Source organism: Anomaloglossus baeobatrachus, chromosome 12, assembly GCF_048569485.1.
Source record: "Anomaloglossus baeobatrachus isolate aAnoBae1 chromosome 12, aAnoBae1.hap1, whole genome shotgun sequence".
Classification (NCBI taxonomy): domain Eukaryota; kingdom Metazoa; phylum Chordata; class Amphibia; order Anura; family Aromobatidae; genus Anomaloglossus; species Anomaloglossus baeobatrachus.
The window spans coordinates 27117045-27137555 of record NC_134364.1 but is presented as its reverse complement, the minus strand read 5'-3'; the positions used below and the strand labels follow the sequence as shown (position 1 = coordinate 27137555).

The window sequence follows — 20511 nt, the reverse complement described above, 5'->3', positions numbered from 1 at the left end:
ATTGTCACATACCAGCATCAAAACACAAAACAGGAATTCCCCACCCCCGAATTATCATCTGACCAAATGAGGCCTAATGTACAAGCGAAACCTGGAAGACTCCCACCTCCCAATCCGCCGGATACAATCCTCACTCAAACCCCACCTGGCGGCTTCCGTTGCCGCCCCAATCCGGAAGGAGTGAGACCCGTATTCACTTGGCTCCTCCCCCACCCGAGCTAAGGCCATCTTCAGCACCGCAATGAATTGGTAACGCGACAATGCCAATCCGTCCGCATGCTGCAGGAAAACGCCCGGGTAACCTCCGCGTACCTTTAGAAACTCCGAAACCTGTACCACCGGGCACAGTTGGTGTCCCGGTAACGCAAACAACACCACTAAGCGCCCCCGCCCCCTCTGATCCATCTTCGAAAAACGAAGCCGACATTCCACTCTATCCTCCCCCAGCATTACATCCTCCATCATCAAACCACCCATTGCTTGCTTAGTCGGGCTGACCAATTCACCAATGCGAAAGGCCCCAAAAAACGCCAATACAAAAGCTACCGAAAACAACCCCCTCTCAAAAGGAGACGAACACAATTCCCCCAAACATCCCACTAAACGCCCCAACAAAGGCAATGACACCGGCCGCCTCATGTCACGCGACTGGGCCCCTTTCCGAAAACCCTTCATTGCCTGCCGCACCAAAAAATCCTTAGTCGCATCCCGGACCCCTTGCATCTGAAACAGGAAGGCCAATGCCGCCAGCTTGCCACCCATCACCGAAACGGACCGACCTGCCGAAAAATCCCCACTAATTAACATCAGGACCCCCAACACTCGGTCTTTGTAACCCGACTCCACGAAGTCCCTTCTTTCCAAATCTGCCCATTCCTTCCACACCGCCTGATATCGGCACCAAGTAGACTCAGACACCGATCTCCTAATCCCCTCAAAAGCTACACCGATGCCAGGTCCCACAGCCCGTCCGGGCAAGGTTCTCCATCCGCGTCCGCTCCCGGCACCAGCTTCCTGAACCTGCAAAACTGAAACCGTGATAACGCGTCAGCCACCTCGTTTCGAATCCCTGGCACGTGCCGAGCCACCACGCAAATGTTCAACTCCAAACAACGCAACACCAAGTGCCTTAAATACCCCACAACCGGCGGGATTTTGCCGACAGCGCATTGATGGAATGCACCACCGCCATGTTGTCACAATGCATGCAAACCCTTCTTCCGGAAAAAACGGGGCCCCATAACTCCACTGCTACAATTATGGGAAACAATTCCAGCAGCGCCAAATTCCTCACCAGACCTGTTTCCACCCAAAGCTTTGGCCATTTTCCAACACACCAGTGCGTCTGAAAAATTGCCCCAAAACCTGTCGCTCCAGCCGCATCAGTATACAACTCCAACTGGCTATTGGACAAAGCCTTGCTCATCCAAAGAGTCCGACCGTTGTACCGGTCCAAAAACTTCTCCCAAACCAACAAATCCCCCTTCATCACTTTTGTCACTCTGACAAAGTGATTCGGAGCTCTTACCCCCGCGGTTGCACTTGCCAGCCTCCTATTAAAAATCCGCCCCATCGGCATGATGCGACAAGCGAAATTCAATTTCCCGAGCACTGACTGCAAGTCCCGCAACCGCACCTTCTTGGCCTGATACAAAAACCGCACCGACGCCTTCAAATCCAGAAGCTTCCCCTCAGGCAATCGGCATTCCATTGCCAGTGTATCAATTTCAATACCTAAAAAACATAGAGCAGTCACCGGCCCTTCTGTTTTTTCTTTTGCCAACGGAATACCCAGGCTCCTCGCAATCCGCTCTAACGTAAACAACAACAAGGAGCAAACCGAAGAGCCCGCCGGACCCACGCAAAAGAAGTCATCCAAATAGTGAATCACTGAATGGACCCCTGCCACGTCCTTGACTACCCATTCCACAAAGGTACTAAATGCCTCAAAATGTGCACACGAAATGGAACAGCCCATCGGCAGGCAGCGATCCACATAGTATTCCCCATCCCACATACACCCCAAGAGATGAAGACTCTCTGGATGCACCGGAAGTAAACGAAAAGCTGCTTCCACATCCGCCTTTGCCATTAGGGCCCCCCGCCCGGCAGCCCTTACCAGCTCCAATGCCTTATCAAAGGATACATAAGAAACTGCCGACAACTCTGGTGATATCCCATCATTCACCGACAATCCCTCCGGATAAGATAAATGATGGATGAGCCGAAATTTGTTCGGCTCCTTCTTAGGCACCACCCCAAGGGGGGAAATCCTTAAATTGGAGAATGGCGGGTCCTGGAATGGACCCGCCATCCTCCCCAACTCCACCTCCTTTTGCAGCTTTTCCTTCACCACCGCTGGATGTTCTTTTGCGGACCTCAAATTCCCCGGGCGAAACACCGGTGCCTCAGATTCAAACGGAATCCGAAAACCTTCCGTAAAACCACGTGCCAACAATTCCGCCGCTCTAACGTCCGGGTACCTATTTAGATAGGGAAGCATCGCCTCTACCCTCACTGGCGTCCTCCCTTTTTCCAGACCCCTCCCCCGCCTTTCCTTTTCCTTTCTTAAAGCACCTTGCCAGGGAGTGAGAACCTCCACATCCGGAACACTCATGTTTGAAACGACATGAAGCCCCGAACTTACACTGGCCCTCGTTATATTGCCAACAAGCCCCCTTTTTCTGTCCAGCCGGGGACCCGCCGCTCGCACCCGGGCTCCCGGCACCACCTCGAAAGGGCTGAGCCGGAGCCGTCATTAGCCGCATCCACAAAGAAATATCTTTGTGTCCCCACTGAACACCAGGCCGCAGAGCCTTCCGTTGCCGGAACTGTTCGTCATATCTTAACCACCCTAATCCGCCGTATACTCTATACGCCTCCCCTATCGCGTCCATATAACCGAATAGAGCGGAACAATGCTCCGGCTCCTTTTCCCCAATCACGCTAGCCAAGATCGCAAAGGCCTGCAGCCAATTGGTAAACGTCCTCGGGATCAACCTATACCTCCGTTTTTCCTCATCCTCCTTCTCCTTTTTTGTATCACTGGGCTTCACCTTATCCAAATTAAACTTCTCCAGGGGAAGCAGGGAAAAAATTTCCACATACTCCCCTTTCCAAATCTTGTCCCTCACTTCCTTTTTTAAATGATCCCCCAACTGACCTTCAAAACACACATAAATTTCACTCCGCGCCCTATCATCCAACCGCACAACCTCATCCTCTCTCTTTTTCCTTTTCCGCCTCTTTACTCGCACCCACGGCAGCCACCCCACCGGCCGCCTGTCCCGCATCTACCGCCGCGGTAGTGTCCCGCGCCGCAACCTCACGCCCCAGCGCCTCTGTCTGCACTACCTCCGAGGGGGCCACCCACGCCCCCACTGGAGCCCCAGGCCCAATCCGACTACCCCGTTCCGCCGACAACCCCTGCAACACCCCCAAAAGCTGCCCCCAAAACTCCGGGCCCGGAAGACCAGATTGACCGACCGCACTCGCCCCTTGCGCAACACTTCCCGCGGAGGAACCCCCTCCCCCGCCCGCACTACCCACAGCATTAAACATTTCTGTCGCTCGCTCACCAGGCTGCCGTTGCACCGACGTTGGCACAGCCGTGCCCCGATCATCCTGCTGTCGCTCCGTCCGGCCTGTCGCTGCCATCGACTCTTCATCCCCTCCGGAGTCCGAACTGCCGCTGCCGGCCACAGGGGGGACCAGCGAGGGGACAGCCCGCACCTGGCGGCCGTCGACCCCCACGGTCACCGCACCGCACTCCTCCGGACGCCTCCTGCTGGACCTCAGTCTCTTGGCACGACGTGGCGCCGTACCGCCGTCCATCCCTGCTGGCCTCCGGTATCCTTGCTGCGCCGCTGCTGCGTCCTCCCTGCTCATTGGGCTCCCTCCCTGCCGACTGCGGGATTGCCGTCCCGCCTCTGATAAACGCCGGGAACCCCCCCCAGCACGATCCTCGCCGGAGGGGACCGTAATCCGGGACCGCACCATGCCCGCCGGGCCGCCGCACTCTTCTCCCGCTCGTCTCTGCCCGCCGCCGCACTCCACCTCCACTATCCGTCCTGAGTCGCTCCCCTGCCGTCTGCAGGGAGTCTCCACCGCCAATCCGATACGCTGGGCTCCACCCCCGGCCCGCACATCACCGGGGGTTGCCGCTACTCCGCTCCGGGACCTTGCAGGCCGCGGACCGGAAGTAGGCCTCGCCGAAGCTCCGCCCACCTCCGACCCGCGGGATCTCCGGCGAGGATTCCTCCCGGCAGCCGGCAGCTCCACCACAGCAGACGCGGGGCTCCCTCATGCCGGAGGGTCCCCGAAGGGGCTCCTTGGTCTCCTTCTCCCCCCTCCACTGGGGGAGTAGCGCACCGGCGGCCGTGACCGCCGAGCACGTAGAACAGGCCCGGGCGCAGGAGCAGCAGGAATCACCGCTCCAGCACCGCAAACCGCCGCCAGCTGATCCCGTAGTACGTCAGCACCCAGGACCTCAGCAGCCCCACGCACTAAGTCCATTAAAGCAGCCAGGTCAGCCATCGCAGTGGGCTGCAGCACAAACGTCCTGGGGCACAAAGTTCAAGCGACGAAAGGGGAGGTAGCACACTTTACATTCTCTTTATACCTCAAACTACGCCCCCACCCCTTCCTTGCTCTCCACCAATCCCCCCTCCAGTACCAACCACCAATCCCATGCCCCCATCTATCTCCCTCATCCCCAACCAAAACCTTTTAACTCCTTACTACCATGCACCCTCCCGATCGTCATGGGCCTGCTCACCCCTATGGGGCTCACTGCCCTTCTTTCTACATATTGGGATAGGATCTTGGAGATGGGAATAACCCCTTAAGGCTATGTGCGCACTAGAAATGTCCTTTTTCTCAAGAAACTTTCTTGAGAGACATTCTGGGAGTTGAAGATTCCCGCACCTGCGGGAAAAAAACGCACCAAATCCGTGGTAAAAACGCATGCGTTTTTTTACCGCGGATTAGCCGCGATTTTACCGCGATTTCACAGCGGATTTTCCGCAGGTTGTTCCTGACACATGCAAGTATAGAAATTCCGGGGGTATTCCGCAGGTAATAATGAACATGCTCATTTTCTCAAGAAAGTTTCTTGAGAAAATTTTCTCAAGAAATTTTCTTGAGAAAAATCCACAGTGTGCGCACAGCTAATTTTTTAACACATAGATTTTGCTGGGAAATGTCTGCAGAAAGATTTCTAATCTTTCTCAAGAAATCTCCACGGGAAATCCGCGGGTAAAACGGTCTAGTGCGCACATAGCCTAAGTGTCTCTGTCAAGACTAAGTGGTAGTTTGTGCAGGGGACCTGTGCATGGTCTACAGGCAGGGAGTACATAGTGTCTTTCACATTGGAACTTACCACCCTTTTGGTAAGTGGTGGCAGCATTCAGCACTTTGGGTGTTTGGACTGGTTGGGAGTACATTCTGTGATCAATCTGTAGCCTAAACGGGGCTTTACACGCAACAACATAACTAACGAGATGTCGCTGGGGTTACGGAATTCGTGACGCACATCTGACCTCGTTAGCGACGTTGTTGTGTGTGAAACGCATGAACGACCGTTAACGATCAAAATTACCTACCTAATCGTTGATCGTTGACACGTCGTTCAAATCCCAAATATCGTTGCTGTTGCAGGACGCAGGTTGTTCATCATTCCTGAGGCAGCACACATCGCTATGTGTAACACCGCAGGAACGACAAAAAACACCTGCGTCCTCCGGCACCTTTGGCTGCTCTCCGCCCCTCCGCTTCTATTGGACGGCTGCCGTGTGAGGTCGCTGTGACGCTGCACAAACCGCCCCCTTAGAAAGGAGGCGGTTCGCCGGTCACAGCTACGTTGCTAGGAAGGTAAGCATGTGTGACGGGGCCTAGCGATGTTGCGCACCATGGGCAGCGATTTGCCCGTGACGCACAACCGACGGGGGCGGGTGCTTTCACCAGCGACATTGCTAGCGATGTCGCTGCGTGTAAAGCCCCTTTAGTGACGGATGATTGTGAGATTGAGCTGTAGAGTGACATGGATGCATTATAGTCCCCCATCCGTCACGGAAGAGGCTTAGTGAAGGCCTGACCAACCGTGATAGATGTAGTGCTCATGCAATGGAGTGAGATCAACCTTCCTGCACATGGGCCCACCGGGTGTTTCATCGGTTCCCCTGTGGGCCAGTCTAAGCCTCTGTGGAAGCGTGTATATACATGAAAAGCAATATATAGTTATTATTTTTACAGATAAAATATTTATTTTTACTTTGTATACATTACAGCATAATTTCATTATAAAACGTAGTGAAGCTTTGTAGTTACTAATATGGTACATAGCTTGTATAACTGTAGTCATTTCTGCATTGCCATAGAAGAGCACCATCTATCTACATAAAAAAGAACAATAGGGGTCAGCCATATAAACTATGTACGTTCATGCACGTTGTTCACCTAGATGACTTCACCATTTAGTCTTTTTTCTGTGCATGACGGCATTAATGTAATATATTACCGAGCATCTAATTACATTATTCCAAACTAAAATGTGATGGTCCAAATTAGTGTAATAATTCAGAAGGCAGCACAATCATTAAGTCAGGCCTTGTGCAAGAATGTTGTGTGATATAAATCACACGTACGGTCACTGCCAGGATTATTATATCAGCCTATTAGTAAGGACAGAGACATTAGCATTACTGCCGCAAGGAAATGAGCAATTTACATTCATTTCCTTGAATACATTTTAGCTTCATTCAAAATCTGTTCTCTTTGGTCGTCTATGAATATGAAGGGGTTATAGCAGTATGCATGATGGAGTCAGTACCAATACCCCTGATGAGCTGCTTGCTCCACTAAAGAAGTCAGCGTATAATGACCGGCATCCCCCATGGGGTAGCGTATACAAGGGGTCAACGCCAATAACCCTAGTAAAGAGTTTAAAGGGAACCTTTAGGCAGTATGTTATAGAGCCGGAGGAGCTGAGTAGAATGATATATGTTTTTGATGGAAATGTATAATTAAACTTGCATTTTATTCATTGAAATCCCTCATGTTTGTATGTCCAATGAGTAGTCAAAATCAGTGAGTAACAGTCTTCCCTGTATGACTGTGCATATGAGGCCAGTGGACTGTCCTGCTAGTGACTGACAGTCTTCCATGTATAACTGCATTTAGATGAGTCCAGTGGGCGGTCCTAATCAGTGACTGACAGTCTTGCCTGTATGACTGTCTGCATATGAGGCCAGTGGTCAGTCCTAATCAGTGACTGACCATCTTCCCTGTATGACTGTATGCATATGAGTCCAGTGGGTGGTCCTATTCAGTGACTAACAGTTTTCCTTGTATGACTGTATGCATATGAATCCAGTGGGCGGTCCTAATCAGTGACTAACAGTCTTCCCTGTATGACTGTATGCATATGAGTCCAGTGGTCAGTCCTAATCAGTAACTGACCATCTTCCGTGTATGACTGTATGCATATGAGTCCAGTGGGCGGTCCTAATCAGTGACTAACAGTCTTCCCTGTATAACTGTATGCATATGAATCCAGTGGGCGGTCCTAATCAGTGACTAACAGTCTTCCCTGTATGACTGTATGCATATGAGTCCAGTGGTCAGTCCTAATCAGTAACTGACCATCTTCCGTGTATGACTGTATGCATATGAGTCCAGTGGGCGGTCCTAATCAGTGACTAACAGTGTTCCCTGTTAGTGATGAGCGAGCATGCTTGTAACTACTCGGTACTCGCACGAGTATCACTGTACTCGGGCTGCTCGGCGGGTACCGAGTAATTTTGCAATACTCGTGCTTTACTCGTGGTCTTCATCCCTGCATGTTGGCGCTCTTTTGAGAGCCAGCCCTCATGCAGGGATTGGCTGGCAGACCACTGCAATGCCACAGCCCTGTTAGTTGTGGAATTGCAGTGATTGGCCGGCCTGCACAGCGTGACCGAGCCTTTATACCGGCCGGCGCGCTGTGCTCTGTACACAGCCATCTCATATTCCCTGCTTTCCACGCCCACAGGCGCCTATGATTGGTTGCAGTGAGACACGCCCCCACGCTGAGTGACAGGTGTCACACTGCACCCAATCACAGCAGCCGGTGGGCGTGTCTATACTGTGCAGTAAAATAAATAAATAATTAAAAAAACGGCGTGCGGTTCCCCCCAATTTTAATACCAGCCAGATAAAGCCATACAGCTGAAGGCTGGTATTCTCAGGATGGGGAGCTCCACGTTATGGGGAGCCCCCCACCCTAACAATATCAGTCAGCAGCTGGCCAGAATTGCCGCATACATTATATGCGACAATTCTGGGGCTGTACCCGGCTCTTCCCGATTTACCCTGGTGCGTTGGCAAATCGGGGTAATAAGGAGTTATTGGAAGCCCATAGCTGCCAATAAGTCCTAGATTAATCATGTCAGGCGTCTATGAGACACCCTCCATGATTAATCTGTAAGTTACAGTAAATAAACACACACACACCAGAAAAAATCCTTTATTAGAAATAAAAAACACACACATATACCCTGGTTCACCACTTTAATCAGCCCGAAAAAGCCCTCCTTGTCCGGCGTAATCCAGGATGATCCAGCGTCGCATCCAGCGCTGCTGCATGGAGGTGACCGGAGCTGCAGCAGACACCGCCGCTCCGGTCACCTCCACACAGCAAATGAACACAGCCGCGCGATCAGCTGCTGTCACTGAGGTTACCCGCTGTCACCGCTGCATCCACCGGTGGCCGCGGGTAACCTCAGTGACAGCAGCTGATCGCGCGGCTGTGTTCATTTGCTGTGTGGAGGTGACCGGAGCGGCTGTGTGTGCTGCGGCTCCGGTCACCTCCATGCAGCAGCGCTGGATGCGACGCTGGATCATCCTGGATTACGCCGGACAAGGAGGGCTTTTTCGGGCTGATTAAAGTGGTGAACCAGGGTATATGTGTGTGTTTTTATTTCTAATAAAGGATTTTTTCTGGTGTGTGTGTGTTTATTTACTGTAACTTACAGATTAATCATGGAGGGTGTCTCATAGACGCCTGACATGATTAATCTAGGACTTATTGGCAGCTATGGGCTGCCAATAACTCCTTATTACCCCGATTTGCCAACGCACCAGGGCAAATCGGGAAGAGCCGGGTACAGTCCCAGAACTGTCGCATATAATGTATGCGGCAATTCTGGGCGGCTGTTGGCTGATATTGTTAGGGTGGGGGGCTCCCCATAACGTGGAGCTCCCCATCCTGAGAATACCAGCCTTCAGCCGTATGGCTTTATCTGGCTGGTTTTAAAAATGGGGGGAACCGCACGCCGTTTTTTTTAATTATTTATTAATTTTAATTATTAATTTTAATTATTTATTAAATAATTAAAAAAAAACGGCGTGCGGTTCCCCCCATTTTTAAAACCAGCCAGATAAAGCCATACGGCTGAAGGCTGGTATTCTCAGGATGGGGAGCTCCACGTTATGGGGAGCCCCCCACCCTAACAATATCAGCCAACAGCTGCCCAGAATTGCCGCATACATTATATGCGACAGTTCTGGGACTGTACCCGGCTCTTCCCGATTTACCCTGGTGCGTTGGCAAATCGGGGTAATAAGGAGTTAATGGCAGCCCATAGCTGCCACTAAATCCTAGATTAATCATGTCAGGCGTCTCCCCGAGATTCCTTCCATGATTAATCTGTAAATTACAGTTAAAAAACACACACACCCGAAAAATCCTTTATTAGAAATAAAAAACACTAACAAAGTCCCTCATTACCAATTTATTAACCCCGACAAACCCTCCATGTCCGGCGTACTCCACGGACTCCGGCGTCGCGTCCAGCTCTGCTGCATGGAAGTGACAGGAGCTGCAGAAGACACCGCCGCTCCGGTCACCTCCACGCAGCTAATGAAGACAGCCGTGCGATCAGCTGAGCTGTCACTGAGGTTACCCGCTGTCACTGGATCCAGTGACGGCGGGTAACCTCAGTGACAGCTCAGCTGATCGCGCTACTCACCTCATTTGCTGCGTGGAAGTGACCGGAGCGGCGGTGTCTTCTGCAGCTCCGGTCACCTCTATGCAGCAGCGCAGGATGCGACGCTGGAACATCCTGGATGACGCCGGACATGGAGGGCTTTTTGGGGCTGATTAAAGTGGTGAACCAGGGAATGTGTGTGTGTTTTTTATTTCTAATAAAGGATTTTTCGGGTGTGTGTGTTTATTTACTGTAACTTACAGATTAATCATGGAGGGTGTCTCATAGACGCCTGACATGATTAATCTAGGATTTAGTGGCAGCTATGGGCTGCCATTAACTCCTTATTACCCCGATTTGCCAAAGCACCAGGGCAAATCGGGAAGAGCCGGGTACAGCCCCAGAACTGTCGCATATAATGTATGCGGCAATTCTGGGCGGCTGCTGACTGATATTGTTAGGCTGGGGGGCTCCCCATAACGTGGAGCTCCCCATCCTGAGAATACCAGCCTTCAGCCGTATGGCTTTATCTGGCTGGCATTAAAATGGGGGGGGACCGCACGCCGTTTTTTTTTAATTATTTATTAATTTATTTTACTGCACAGTATAGACACGCCCACCGGCTGCTGTGATTGGGTGCAGTGTGACACCTGTCACTCAGCGTGGGGGCGTGTCTCACTGCAACCAATCATAGGCACCGGTGGGCGGGGAAAGCAGGGAATAGGAGATTGTTTAATGAGCGGCCGGCTTTTTCAAAATAGTAAAAGCCGCCGGTCACCTCCACGCAGCTAATGAAGGGAATAGCGCGATCAGCTGCTGTCAGTCAGGTAACTCCCGGCCACCGCTGGATCCAGCGGTGCCGCGATTAACCTCAGTGACAGCAGCTGATCGCTCTACTCACCTCAGTTGGTGCATGGAGCTGACTGGAGCGGCGGTGAGTATAGCGATCAGCTGAGCTGTCACTGAGGTTACCCGCGGCCACCGCTGCATCCACCGCTAGATCCAGGTAACCTCAGTGACAGCTCAGCTGATCGCTATACTCATCTCATTAGCTGCGTGGAGGTGACCGGAGCGGCGGTGTCTTCTGCAGCTCCTGTCACTTCCATGCAGCAGAGCTGGACGCGACGCTGGAGGACTGTGGAGTACGCCGGACATGGAGGGTTTGTCGGGGTTAATAAATTGGTAATGAGGGACTTTGTTAGTGTTTTTTATTTCTAATAAAGGATTTTTCGGGTGTGTGTGTTTTTTAACTGTAATTTACAGATTAATCATGGAAGGAATCTCGGGGAGACGCCTGACATGATTAATCTAGGATTTAGTGGCAGCTATGGGCTGCCATTAACTCCTTATTACCCCGATTTGCCAACGCACCAGGGTAAATCGGGAAGAGCAGGGTACAGCCCCAGAACTGTCGCATCTAATGTATGCGGCAATTCTGGGCGGCTGCTGACTGATATTGTTAGGGTGGGGGGCTCCCCATAACGTGGAGCTCCCCATCCTGAGAATACCAGCCTTCAGCCGTATGGCTTTATCTGGCTGGTATTAAAATTGGGGGGACCGCATGCCGTTTTTTTTAATTATTTAATTATTTATTTCACTGCACAGTATACACACACCGGCTGCTGTGATTGGGTGCAGTGAGACAGCTGTCACTCAGTGTGGGAGCGTGTCTCACTGCAACCAATCATAGGCGCCGAAAAGCAGGACAGCAGGGAATAGGAGATTGATTAATGAGCGGCCGGCTTTTTCAAAAGAGGAAAAGCCACCGGAGTTTGAACAGCTGTGCAGCGCCGCGGCAGTGATCGGGGAACGGTAAGTAAGAGAGAGGGGGGGGAACTGACCGACAGACTGTGAGAGGGGGACAGACAAGACAGAGAGAGACCGACGGACTGAGGGAGATAGAATAAAAAAAAAAAATGACCGACATCGCTAGTAAAAAGCACAAAACGTGCGTTTTGGACATCGGAGTGCCACACAAGGTTTTCATGTAAAATCTTTCATGTATTAATCTCAAAAAGTAACATACACCAGCTCTATCTCACTATTGGGTATGTGCCCTTAACATTTCCGCCATGAAAATTCATTTTGGTGTCATTTTGGAAGGTTTTCTGGTGAGTCCGTAAAAATGGCGTAAAACTCGGACAAAATTGTTCACATCTGTGACTTTTGAGTGATAAATGCTTCAAGGGGTCTTCCCCATGCTGATGCCATGTCATTTGAGCACTCTTCTGAGACTTTTGTGACATTTTTAGGGTTTCTCCATGCTGCCGGGGGGTCATTTCACAAAAATACTCGGGTCTCCCATAGGATAACATTGAGCTCGGTGCTCGGGCCGAGTACACGAGTATCTTGGGAGGCTCGGCCCGAGCTTCGAGCACCCGAGCTTTTTAGTACTCGCTCATCACTATTCCCTGTATAACTGTATGCATATGAGTCCAGTGGGCGGTCCTAATCAGTGACTAACAGTCTTCCCTGTATGACTGTATGCATATGAATCCAGTGGGCGGTCCTAATCAGTGACTAACAGTCTTCCCTGTATGACTGTATGCATATGAATCCAGTGGGCGGTCCTAATCAGTGACTAACAGTCTTCCCTGTATGACTGTATGCATATGAATCCAGTGGGCGGTCCTAATCAGTGACTGACCATCTTCCGTGTATGACTGTATGCATATGAGTCCAGTGGGCGGTCCTAATCAGTAACTGACAGTCTTCCCTGTATGACTATGTGCATAGGAGTCCAGTGGTTGGTCCTAATCAGTCATTGACAGTCTTCACTGTATAACTGTATCCATATGAGTCTAGTGGGCAGTCCTACTAGTGACTGACAGTCTTCTCTGTATGACTGTATACATATGAGTCCAGTGGGCGGTCCTAATAGGTGACTGACAGTCTTCCCTGTATGACTATGCTTGCAGACATAGGACTGCCCACTGGACTCGTATACCAATGCCATGGATTTCAATGAAAATACAAGTTATCTTCAATTTTTTTTCCAACAAACCTTCATATTATTTTGCTCAGTTTCTCCTTATCTACACCATCTTATCCACAGATCAAACTAACTTGTTCCAATTAAAATAATAATAATCTTTATTTTTATATTGGCAACATAATCGCAGGGTTTTACATACAGATAATTCATCCCTGTCCCTATCGGGGCTCACAATCTAAACTCCTTATCAGTATGTCTCTGGAGTGTGGGAGGAAGACAGAGACCCCGGAGTAAATGAACACAAACACGGGGAGAACAAACAAACTCTTTGTAGATGTTGTCCTTGGTGGGATTTGAACCCAGGACCCCAGCGCTGGAAGACTGCAGTGCTAACCACTGAGCCACCATACAGTGCTAACCACTGAGCCACCGTGTCTCCCCAAATAATCAGTCCTGGATATTTAAGGCAGTGAAAGGACTTCCAACTCACCACTTTGGCCTCCAGCATTGTCTCCATGAATGGCGCTCACTTCCTTCTGAGTGCGGCTGTACTGTTCTCGCTATGATTAGGTAGAGCGCAATCTGCCTGATCATTACTGTAGTAGAAACAACTACACCCGGAGTAGTGGTTAGTTTTGAAGCGGCTTAACAGGCAGTGCCCAATAACACAAAATAGTAATATTAGTCAATGACTGCCAATAGATAGAAGCCGACTGGACTATCAGGACCACGAGTTAAAATTCTTAATCCATTAATAATGACTTGCATGGTATTTTTTTAATCTATCCTACCTAACAATTATACTTTTATGCCACTTATGACTTATGGAAACGTTGGTCTTTATTTATCACTGTTCAATATGTATTTCAGTCTAACATAGACTTTTTTTTTTACAATAATGTGTAATAAAGCTACACGTTCCACAAATCCAGATAAAATGGACGGGCACCTTATCATGCAATCTATGGAAAAAAAATTGCCTTCAAGAATGAGCAATGAAAATAATCATTCCTACATGCTCTAATGAGAGTTCTAGAAGTTCTAAAGTATATACAGATTATTTTAAGCAGTGAAAGCAAATTGATGTACATGTACAGCATTGTGGGGGTGCTCATATGTGGAGACGGCTCAGGAGCTGAGCTCCTTCCACACACACACACACACACACACACACGGTAGATGCTGGCTGTATTACGTAGCCTATATCTGTGTCTAACAGATCACTGTTGTTAACCATTTAAATGCTGCTGTCTGTCTCTGCCAAAAATGTTTAAATGGAACACTTAAGGCCACTTTGCTAGCGATGTCGCTGCGTGTAATGTCGCTGCCGATCGCACCCACCCCCGTCGTTTGTGCGTCACGGGCAAATCGCTGCCCGTGGTGCACAATATCACTAGTACCTGTCACACATACTTACCTTCCCAGCGACGTCGCTGTGGCCGGCGAACAGCCTCTTTTTAAGGGGGCGGTTTGTGTGGCGTCACAGCGACATCACACGGCAGCCGTCTAATAGAAGCGGAGGGGCGGAGAGCAGCCGCATGAAAGACACGCCCACCTCATTGCTGGAGGACACAGGTATGGTGTTGTTCGTCGTTTCTGGGGTGTCACACGTAGCGATGTGTGCTGCCTCAGGAACGACGAACAACCTGCGTCCAAAAGAAGCAAAGATATTTGAGATTAGAACGACGTGTCAACGATCAACAATTAGGTGAGTATTTTTTGATGGTTAGCGGTCGCTCGTACGTGTCACACACAACGACGTCGCTAACGAGGCCGGATGTGTGTCACAAATTCCGTGACCTCAACGACATCTCGTTAACGATGTTGTTGCGTGTAAAGTGGCCTTTACTCACACCTGTCAGCTTCCTGATGGGTTATCACAGCAGCCAGGGTCATACTGGTACACCAGTGAACCTAAAGGCTACTTTACACACTGCGATATCGGTCCCGATATCGCTAGTGTGGGTACCCGCACCCATCTGTTGCGCGACACGGGCATATCGCTGACCGTGCCGCACAACATCGCCCACAGCCGTCACACATACTTACCTGTCCGGCGACGTCGCTGTGACCGGCGAACCGCCTCCTTTCTAAGGGGGCGGTCCGTGCGGCGTCACAGCGACGTCACTGAAACGTCACTGAACCGCCGCCCAATAGCAGCGGAGGGGCGGAGATGAGCGGGACGTAACATCCCGCCCACTTCCTTCCTTCCGCATAGCGGCCGGGAGGCAGGTAAGGGGAGCTTCCTCGTTCCTGCGGCGTCACACGCAGCGATGTGTGCTGCCGCAGGAACGAGGAACAACCTCGTTACTGCTGCAGTAACGAGATTTGAGAATGGACCCCCGTGTCGCCGATTAGCGATTTTGCACGTTTTTGCAACGATGCAAAATCGCTTATCGATGTCACACGCAACGGCATCGCTAATGCGGCCGGATGTGCGTCACGAATTCCGTGACCCCAACGACTCCGCATTAGCGATGTCGTAGCGTGTAAAGCCCGCTTTAGTTACAGTTTTACTATTGCAATCAATAGTATAGGCGATCGGATGATCACAGGTTTAAAGTTCTCTAAAAAGGACTACAATCTAAAAAAAAATTAAAAAATGTTTTTCTAAATATCTAAAACATTTCTTTAAAATGTAAAAATTTGAGTGATTTCATCTCATCATTAAAAAATAAATACAATAAAAAAATAGTAAGTATCCTTCCTATCAAAATGTTAGATTTATAAAAAAAAAAAATTAAATCCTTCCAAGTAGGAAGCAAAAAAATGTATACAGACATTACAGTACGGGATTGCAAATCGTTCTTTTTTTTAGGTAAAACATTGCTAAGAAACAGGCAGGGAAATGTTTTACCTCACAAGAAGAATCAGCTGTGATCCCTATGCTGTACTATCTGTATATAGACTGGAGGAGCAGAAGGAGGTATTACTGCGCTGCCCGTGACAGTAAAAATAGAAAAAAAAAATGTTTTGTATAATAAAAGCAGTGATTTTATTTCTACGCGTTTCAGGAGTCTGAGCCATAGGATGTGCATCAGTGATTCCTTTCCTGATCAGACTCCTGAAACGCGTAGAAATAAAATCACTACTTTTATTAAACAAAATATTTTTTTTGTATTTTTCCTGTCACGGGCGGCACAGTGATACTGCTTTCTGCTCCTCCAGTCTACATTTGATATTTCAGAGGACTGTTGCAGCCTAGTTTATGCTTTGGGCATTGACACTTTCTCACAATTTTAACAGGTGAGCGTGCTTAGCTTATTTCTACTCTGGTTTTGTTGAAGGAAAAGACCCTATTGCGCCTTTTTTTTTTCAGTTTTTTTCCTTTTCACAGTACTATCTGTATAGTCTTTTGCATTGTCCCCTGCACAGAAGTTGTAGTATGATCAGAGATGCTCCTGTACAGTCAGACACAGCCATTACACAGCACATAGCAGAGGCACATATGTAAGATTATCTCCGCACAGGAACATTATTTTTAAACACAACCGATTGTGGAAATTATTATTATTCCAAGATCTATTAATTAAAATTAACTTTAAAGATAACTTGATTAGTAGGAAAACCCCTTTAAATAAATATATAAATAATAATAATTAAAAAAAACAAAACCCTACATTCCTTTTAGGTATTGCTGGAGAATAATACTGTCAAGTCATTGTTACAATACAACGAACACTATAAAAACATGGAGTAATTGCACTTTTTTTACCACTAGGATTTTTTTTCCCCTTTTTTATTACATTATATGGTAAAGTTAATGTCATTTAAAACTAAACTCATCCCACAAAAAAAAAAACCGTTAGGCTCTGTGCGCACTAGAAATGAGAAGTTTCTCAAGAAAATTTCTTGAGAAACTTCTGGGAGTGAAAGATTTCCGGACCTCCGGAAAAAATCCGCACCAAATCCGCATGCGGATTTGCCGCGGAATAGCCGCGATTTTCCCGCGGGTGGTTCCCTGCGGATTTTGCAGGCTGTACTGCCGAAATCCGCAGGGTACCTGCGGAAATAATGGACATGTTCATTTTCTCAAGAAAGTTTCTCGAGAAATTCTTCTCAAGGAAATTTCTTGAGAAAAATCCGCACCAGTGCACACAGCTTTTTTTTTTTTACCATAGAATTTGCTGGGAAATGTCTGCACAAAGATTGCAGACATTTCTCAAGAAATTTCCGCGGCAAATCCGCGGGAAAAACGCACTAGTGCGCACAGAGCCTTATACAGTTACGTCAATGAAAAATAAAAAAGTTACACCTCTTGGAAGAAGGCGAAGAAGAAACGAAATTGTCAAAAAAGGAGTTAAAGAACATCAGAAATATCAGAATATAATGTCTTGTAGGATATAGAAGGCCTAATTCAATTAATTAGGGTTATTTGTCATGGTAGACAGACATCACTAGAACATATGGTTAAGGATAGGCTCTGTTTAAAAGCTGTGTAAGATGCACCCATAATTCTTTTCAGAATCAGTAAGCTGTAGTAATTATTTAATTTGCGCTTTAAGCCAAACTCTGTCTAAGCCCGTACTTACAGCCAAATCTTGAATTAGTTTCTCCTCAAAGGAATTTTCCTCTGTTTCTATCCAAAATTTCAGATAACCATGGAGGAAGAGGTTAATAGAACGGTGCCTGGCAGGGGGTGAAAGTGGGATCAAGAGGGGTACAAAAGAACATAAAATATAAATGTTCAGGTGACTCATGATTAGTAGGGTTTGGATTCTTGTACAATTTGGGATCTCCTGATTGGTCAGAACTGCTTTCAGCTCAAAAATATTTTTTTTTTGTATTTTCTTCTACATCACTACATCTTACTATCAATTTTATTATATGTGGAAAATTTAGTTCTTAGACCCTCTTCTATTCCCAAGAGATGTTGGGCGCTAGAAATCCGACCAATCAGAATGTCTCCGCAAAATTGCACAAACCAATGAAAACATCACATCATGGCTGGGGTGGAGTACTTGTGTGCACAAAGACAGGTGTAGCCACAAGTTACATTACCGTTAACACGAGTATTAGACTGTCATAGTCTGAGTTCTCATGTACTTTTTCCAGCCAAATACGTTGGTAGGAGCTCAGGAAGAAATTGTTAATTTTGTGTCTGAAGAAAAGCATACAGGTTTTTTAATTCAAGCGCCAGCAACACAAGGACAAATTCACAAAATATTAAATGACATTATAAAGCAAACAAAAAAAAACTAAATAAAAAATAGAACAAAGAACCTAATTATTGGACATGACTAAAACCTGGATTCTTATCCTACAATTATTAAGGATAAGAATCGTCCAATGTAAACAAAACAGAGGATAAATAATGTAGGTGCATTGTATGCGTAAAAATGTATTGCACATGCATATTACTTAGCACTGGCAGCCAGACTGAACTATAACCGTCTATTACCCTACAAATCACTGCCAAGAGAGAACCTAAACTGGTGCATGCTCATTATATTACATGTTGGCACAAACCAAACTAATTTGTTGTACAACTAATGCAATTATGTTAGCCTAAAGCGTACCTCCAGGGGGGAATCCTTTTTGATCATTACCAATGTGTAACCTCCCCTTCTAGTTATATAGGGTACTTAGTTAACAGTATTTTGATGTTAAAAAGTGTAAAAGCCATCAAGGTGTAGCTAATCAGGATGGGCTCTAGCTCTAGTAGTTCACCTTACTATGTGCCAGCTGGCCTCAAAATAGACGGGGGCAAAACAAGACCCAGACCTGACTGTTTCACACCTGCCTATGGAAAGGTATCTACCAATACTAAAGGCCACTTCACACACAGAGATAAATCTTTGGCAGATCTGTGGTTGCAGTGAAATCATGGACACATTGTTCCATTTGTACACAGCCACAAACCTGCCACTGATTGTCCACAATTTCACTGCAACCACAGATCTGCCAAAGATTTATCTGTGTGTAAAGTGGCCTTTACACCCTAAAAAGGGGGGAAGGCACGCCCCCAAAATGTACAAAGTACCCTTTGTTATTTGATATGCTATTACTATTTTGTTAATTACTTATTGCAGGGTATTTGGTCATATTTTTTTTTTGCACAGAACAACGTGCTTCCGAGTACAATGATCTCTTCTGCAGATCAAAAGATCATTTCATCCAATGATTGATCATTTTGTTAGTTTGTTGAGGGATTGGCAGCCTGTTTAGGGCTCATTCAGACATCTGTGCACATTGGTCCAAGCACAGACCGCAGTGTATGGACTGGCCACAGGTCTCCCGTCAGCATCATAGGCATATATGTAGCTGCCAAGTTTGGATGAAGAGACCCGTGGCCAGTCCATACACTGGTCTATACTTGGATCAATGTGCACAGATGTCTGAATGAGCCCTAATACTGATCAATTATGGTGAACAAGTGTTCATGATAATTGTGCAATCTAAATGGACTGTAAGAGTCCACAAAATCTCCTTCACGAGTGGTAGACAAAATCTGCAGTGGAAATTTTGACCTGTGCCTCATATCTGAAATTTTCATAATGTCAATTAATGCTGTGGGTATTACAGAAGATTTCACTTCCAGCATTACAAGGGATGAAGTGTGCAGATAATCCACACTTTTTTTTTTTTTTTTTTACAAAAAGATCTGTGGGTTCCCCCCTTCCCCAAGGAAACTTGATGGGAAAGTAACCTTATAGTGCCCACGGCTACAAGAATGCTAGCTTCCATTACCCCTCCACATTAAAGAGGACCGACCACAAGGATTTTCTTATATAATCTGAAGCCAGTGCTATACTGGGGCTATCATGCTGATTCCATACATACCTTTAGTTGTGAGATCGGATGTATACTTTCTGAAATACAGGCAAGTAAAGTTACAGAAATGCATTGTTATTTGATTGATAGGTGCTCCAGAATATCTAATAGGTGTGTCAGGTTTTGCTAGTTATTTCTGCACCTGCCTGCCTGCCTGTACTTCTTCCCCATGTAATAACAGAGACAGGGTGAGGAAGGACAGGAAGGACAAGGAAGAGGAAGGACAGGGGCAGGAATACCTAGCAAAACCCGACCCACCTATTAGATATTCTGTAGCACCTCTCATCAAATAAAGGTACCGTCAACACTAAGCGACGCTCCGGCGATCCCACCAGCGACCTGACCTGGCAGGGATCGCTGGTGCGTCGTTACATGGTCGCTGGTGAGCTGTCAAACAGGCAGATCTCACCAGTGACCAGCCCCCAGCCAGCAGCGACGCGTGGAAGCGATGCTGCGCTTGGTTACTAAGGTAAATATCGGGTAACCAAGGAAAGCGCTTCTCTTGGTTACCCGATATTTACCTTAGTTACTAGCATCCGCCGCTCTCACGCTGTCAGTGCCGGCTCCCTGTTCCCTGCACTCCTAGCCAGAGTACACATTGGGTTAATTACCCGATGTGTACTCCAACTACGTGTGCAGGGAGTAGGGAGCTGGCACTGACAGCGTGAGAACACACCGCTTAGCGCTGGCTCCCTGCACTCCTAGCCAGAGTACACATTGGGTTAATTACCCGATGTGTACTCCAGCTACGTGCGCAGGGAGCAGGGAGCCGGCATTGGCAGCGTGAGAACACACCGCTTAGCGCTGGCTCCCTGCACTCCTAGCCAGAGTACAAAT

General features: G+C 47.9%; 1 protein-coding gene across 9 annotated transcripts in view; it reads right to left on the bottom strand.

The window, feature by feature from the left end:
* LOC142258359 (ryanodine receptor 3) overlaps nucleotides 1-20511 on the bottom strand; it is an 847167-nt gene that overhangs the window by 181143 nt on the left and 645513 nt on the right. For 6 of the 9 annotated variants that reach the window (XM_075330935.1, XM_075330937.1, XM_075330938.1 and 3 more), the window contains one exon: nucleotides 17433-17529. In XM_075330935.1, coding sequence (XP_075187050.1) covers nucleotides 17433-17529 — 97 coding nt within the window. Of the gene's footprint in view, nucleotides 1-17432; nucleotides 17530-17901; nucleotides 18002-20511 lie in introns of all 9 variants that reach the window. The other 3 variants (XM_075330934.1, XM_075330936.1, XM_075330939.1) reach the window with 1 other exon arrangement.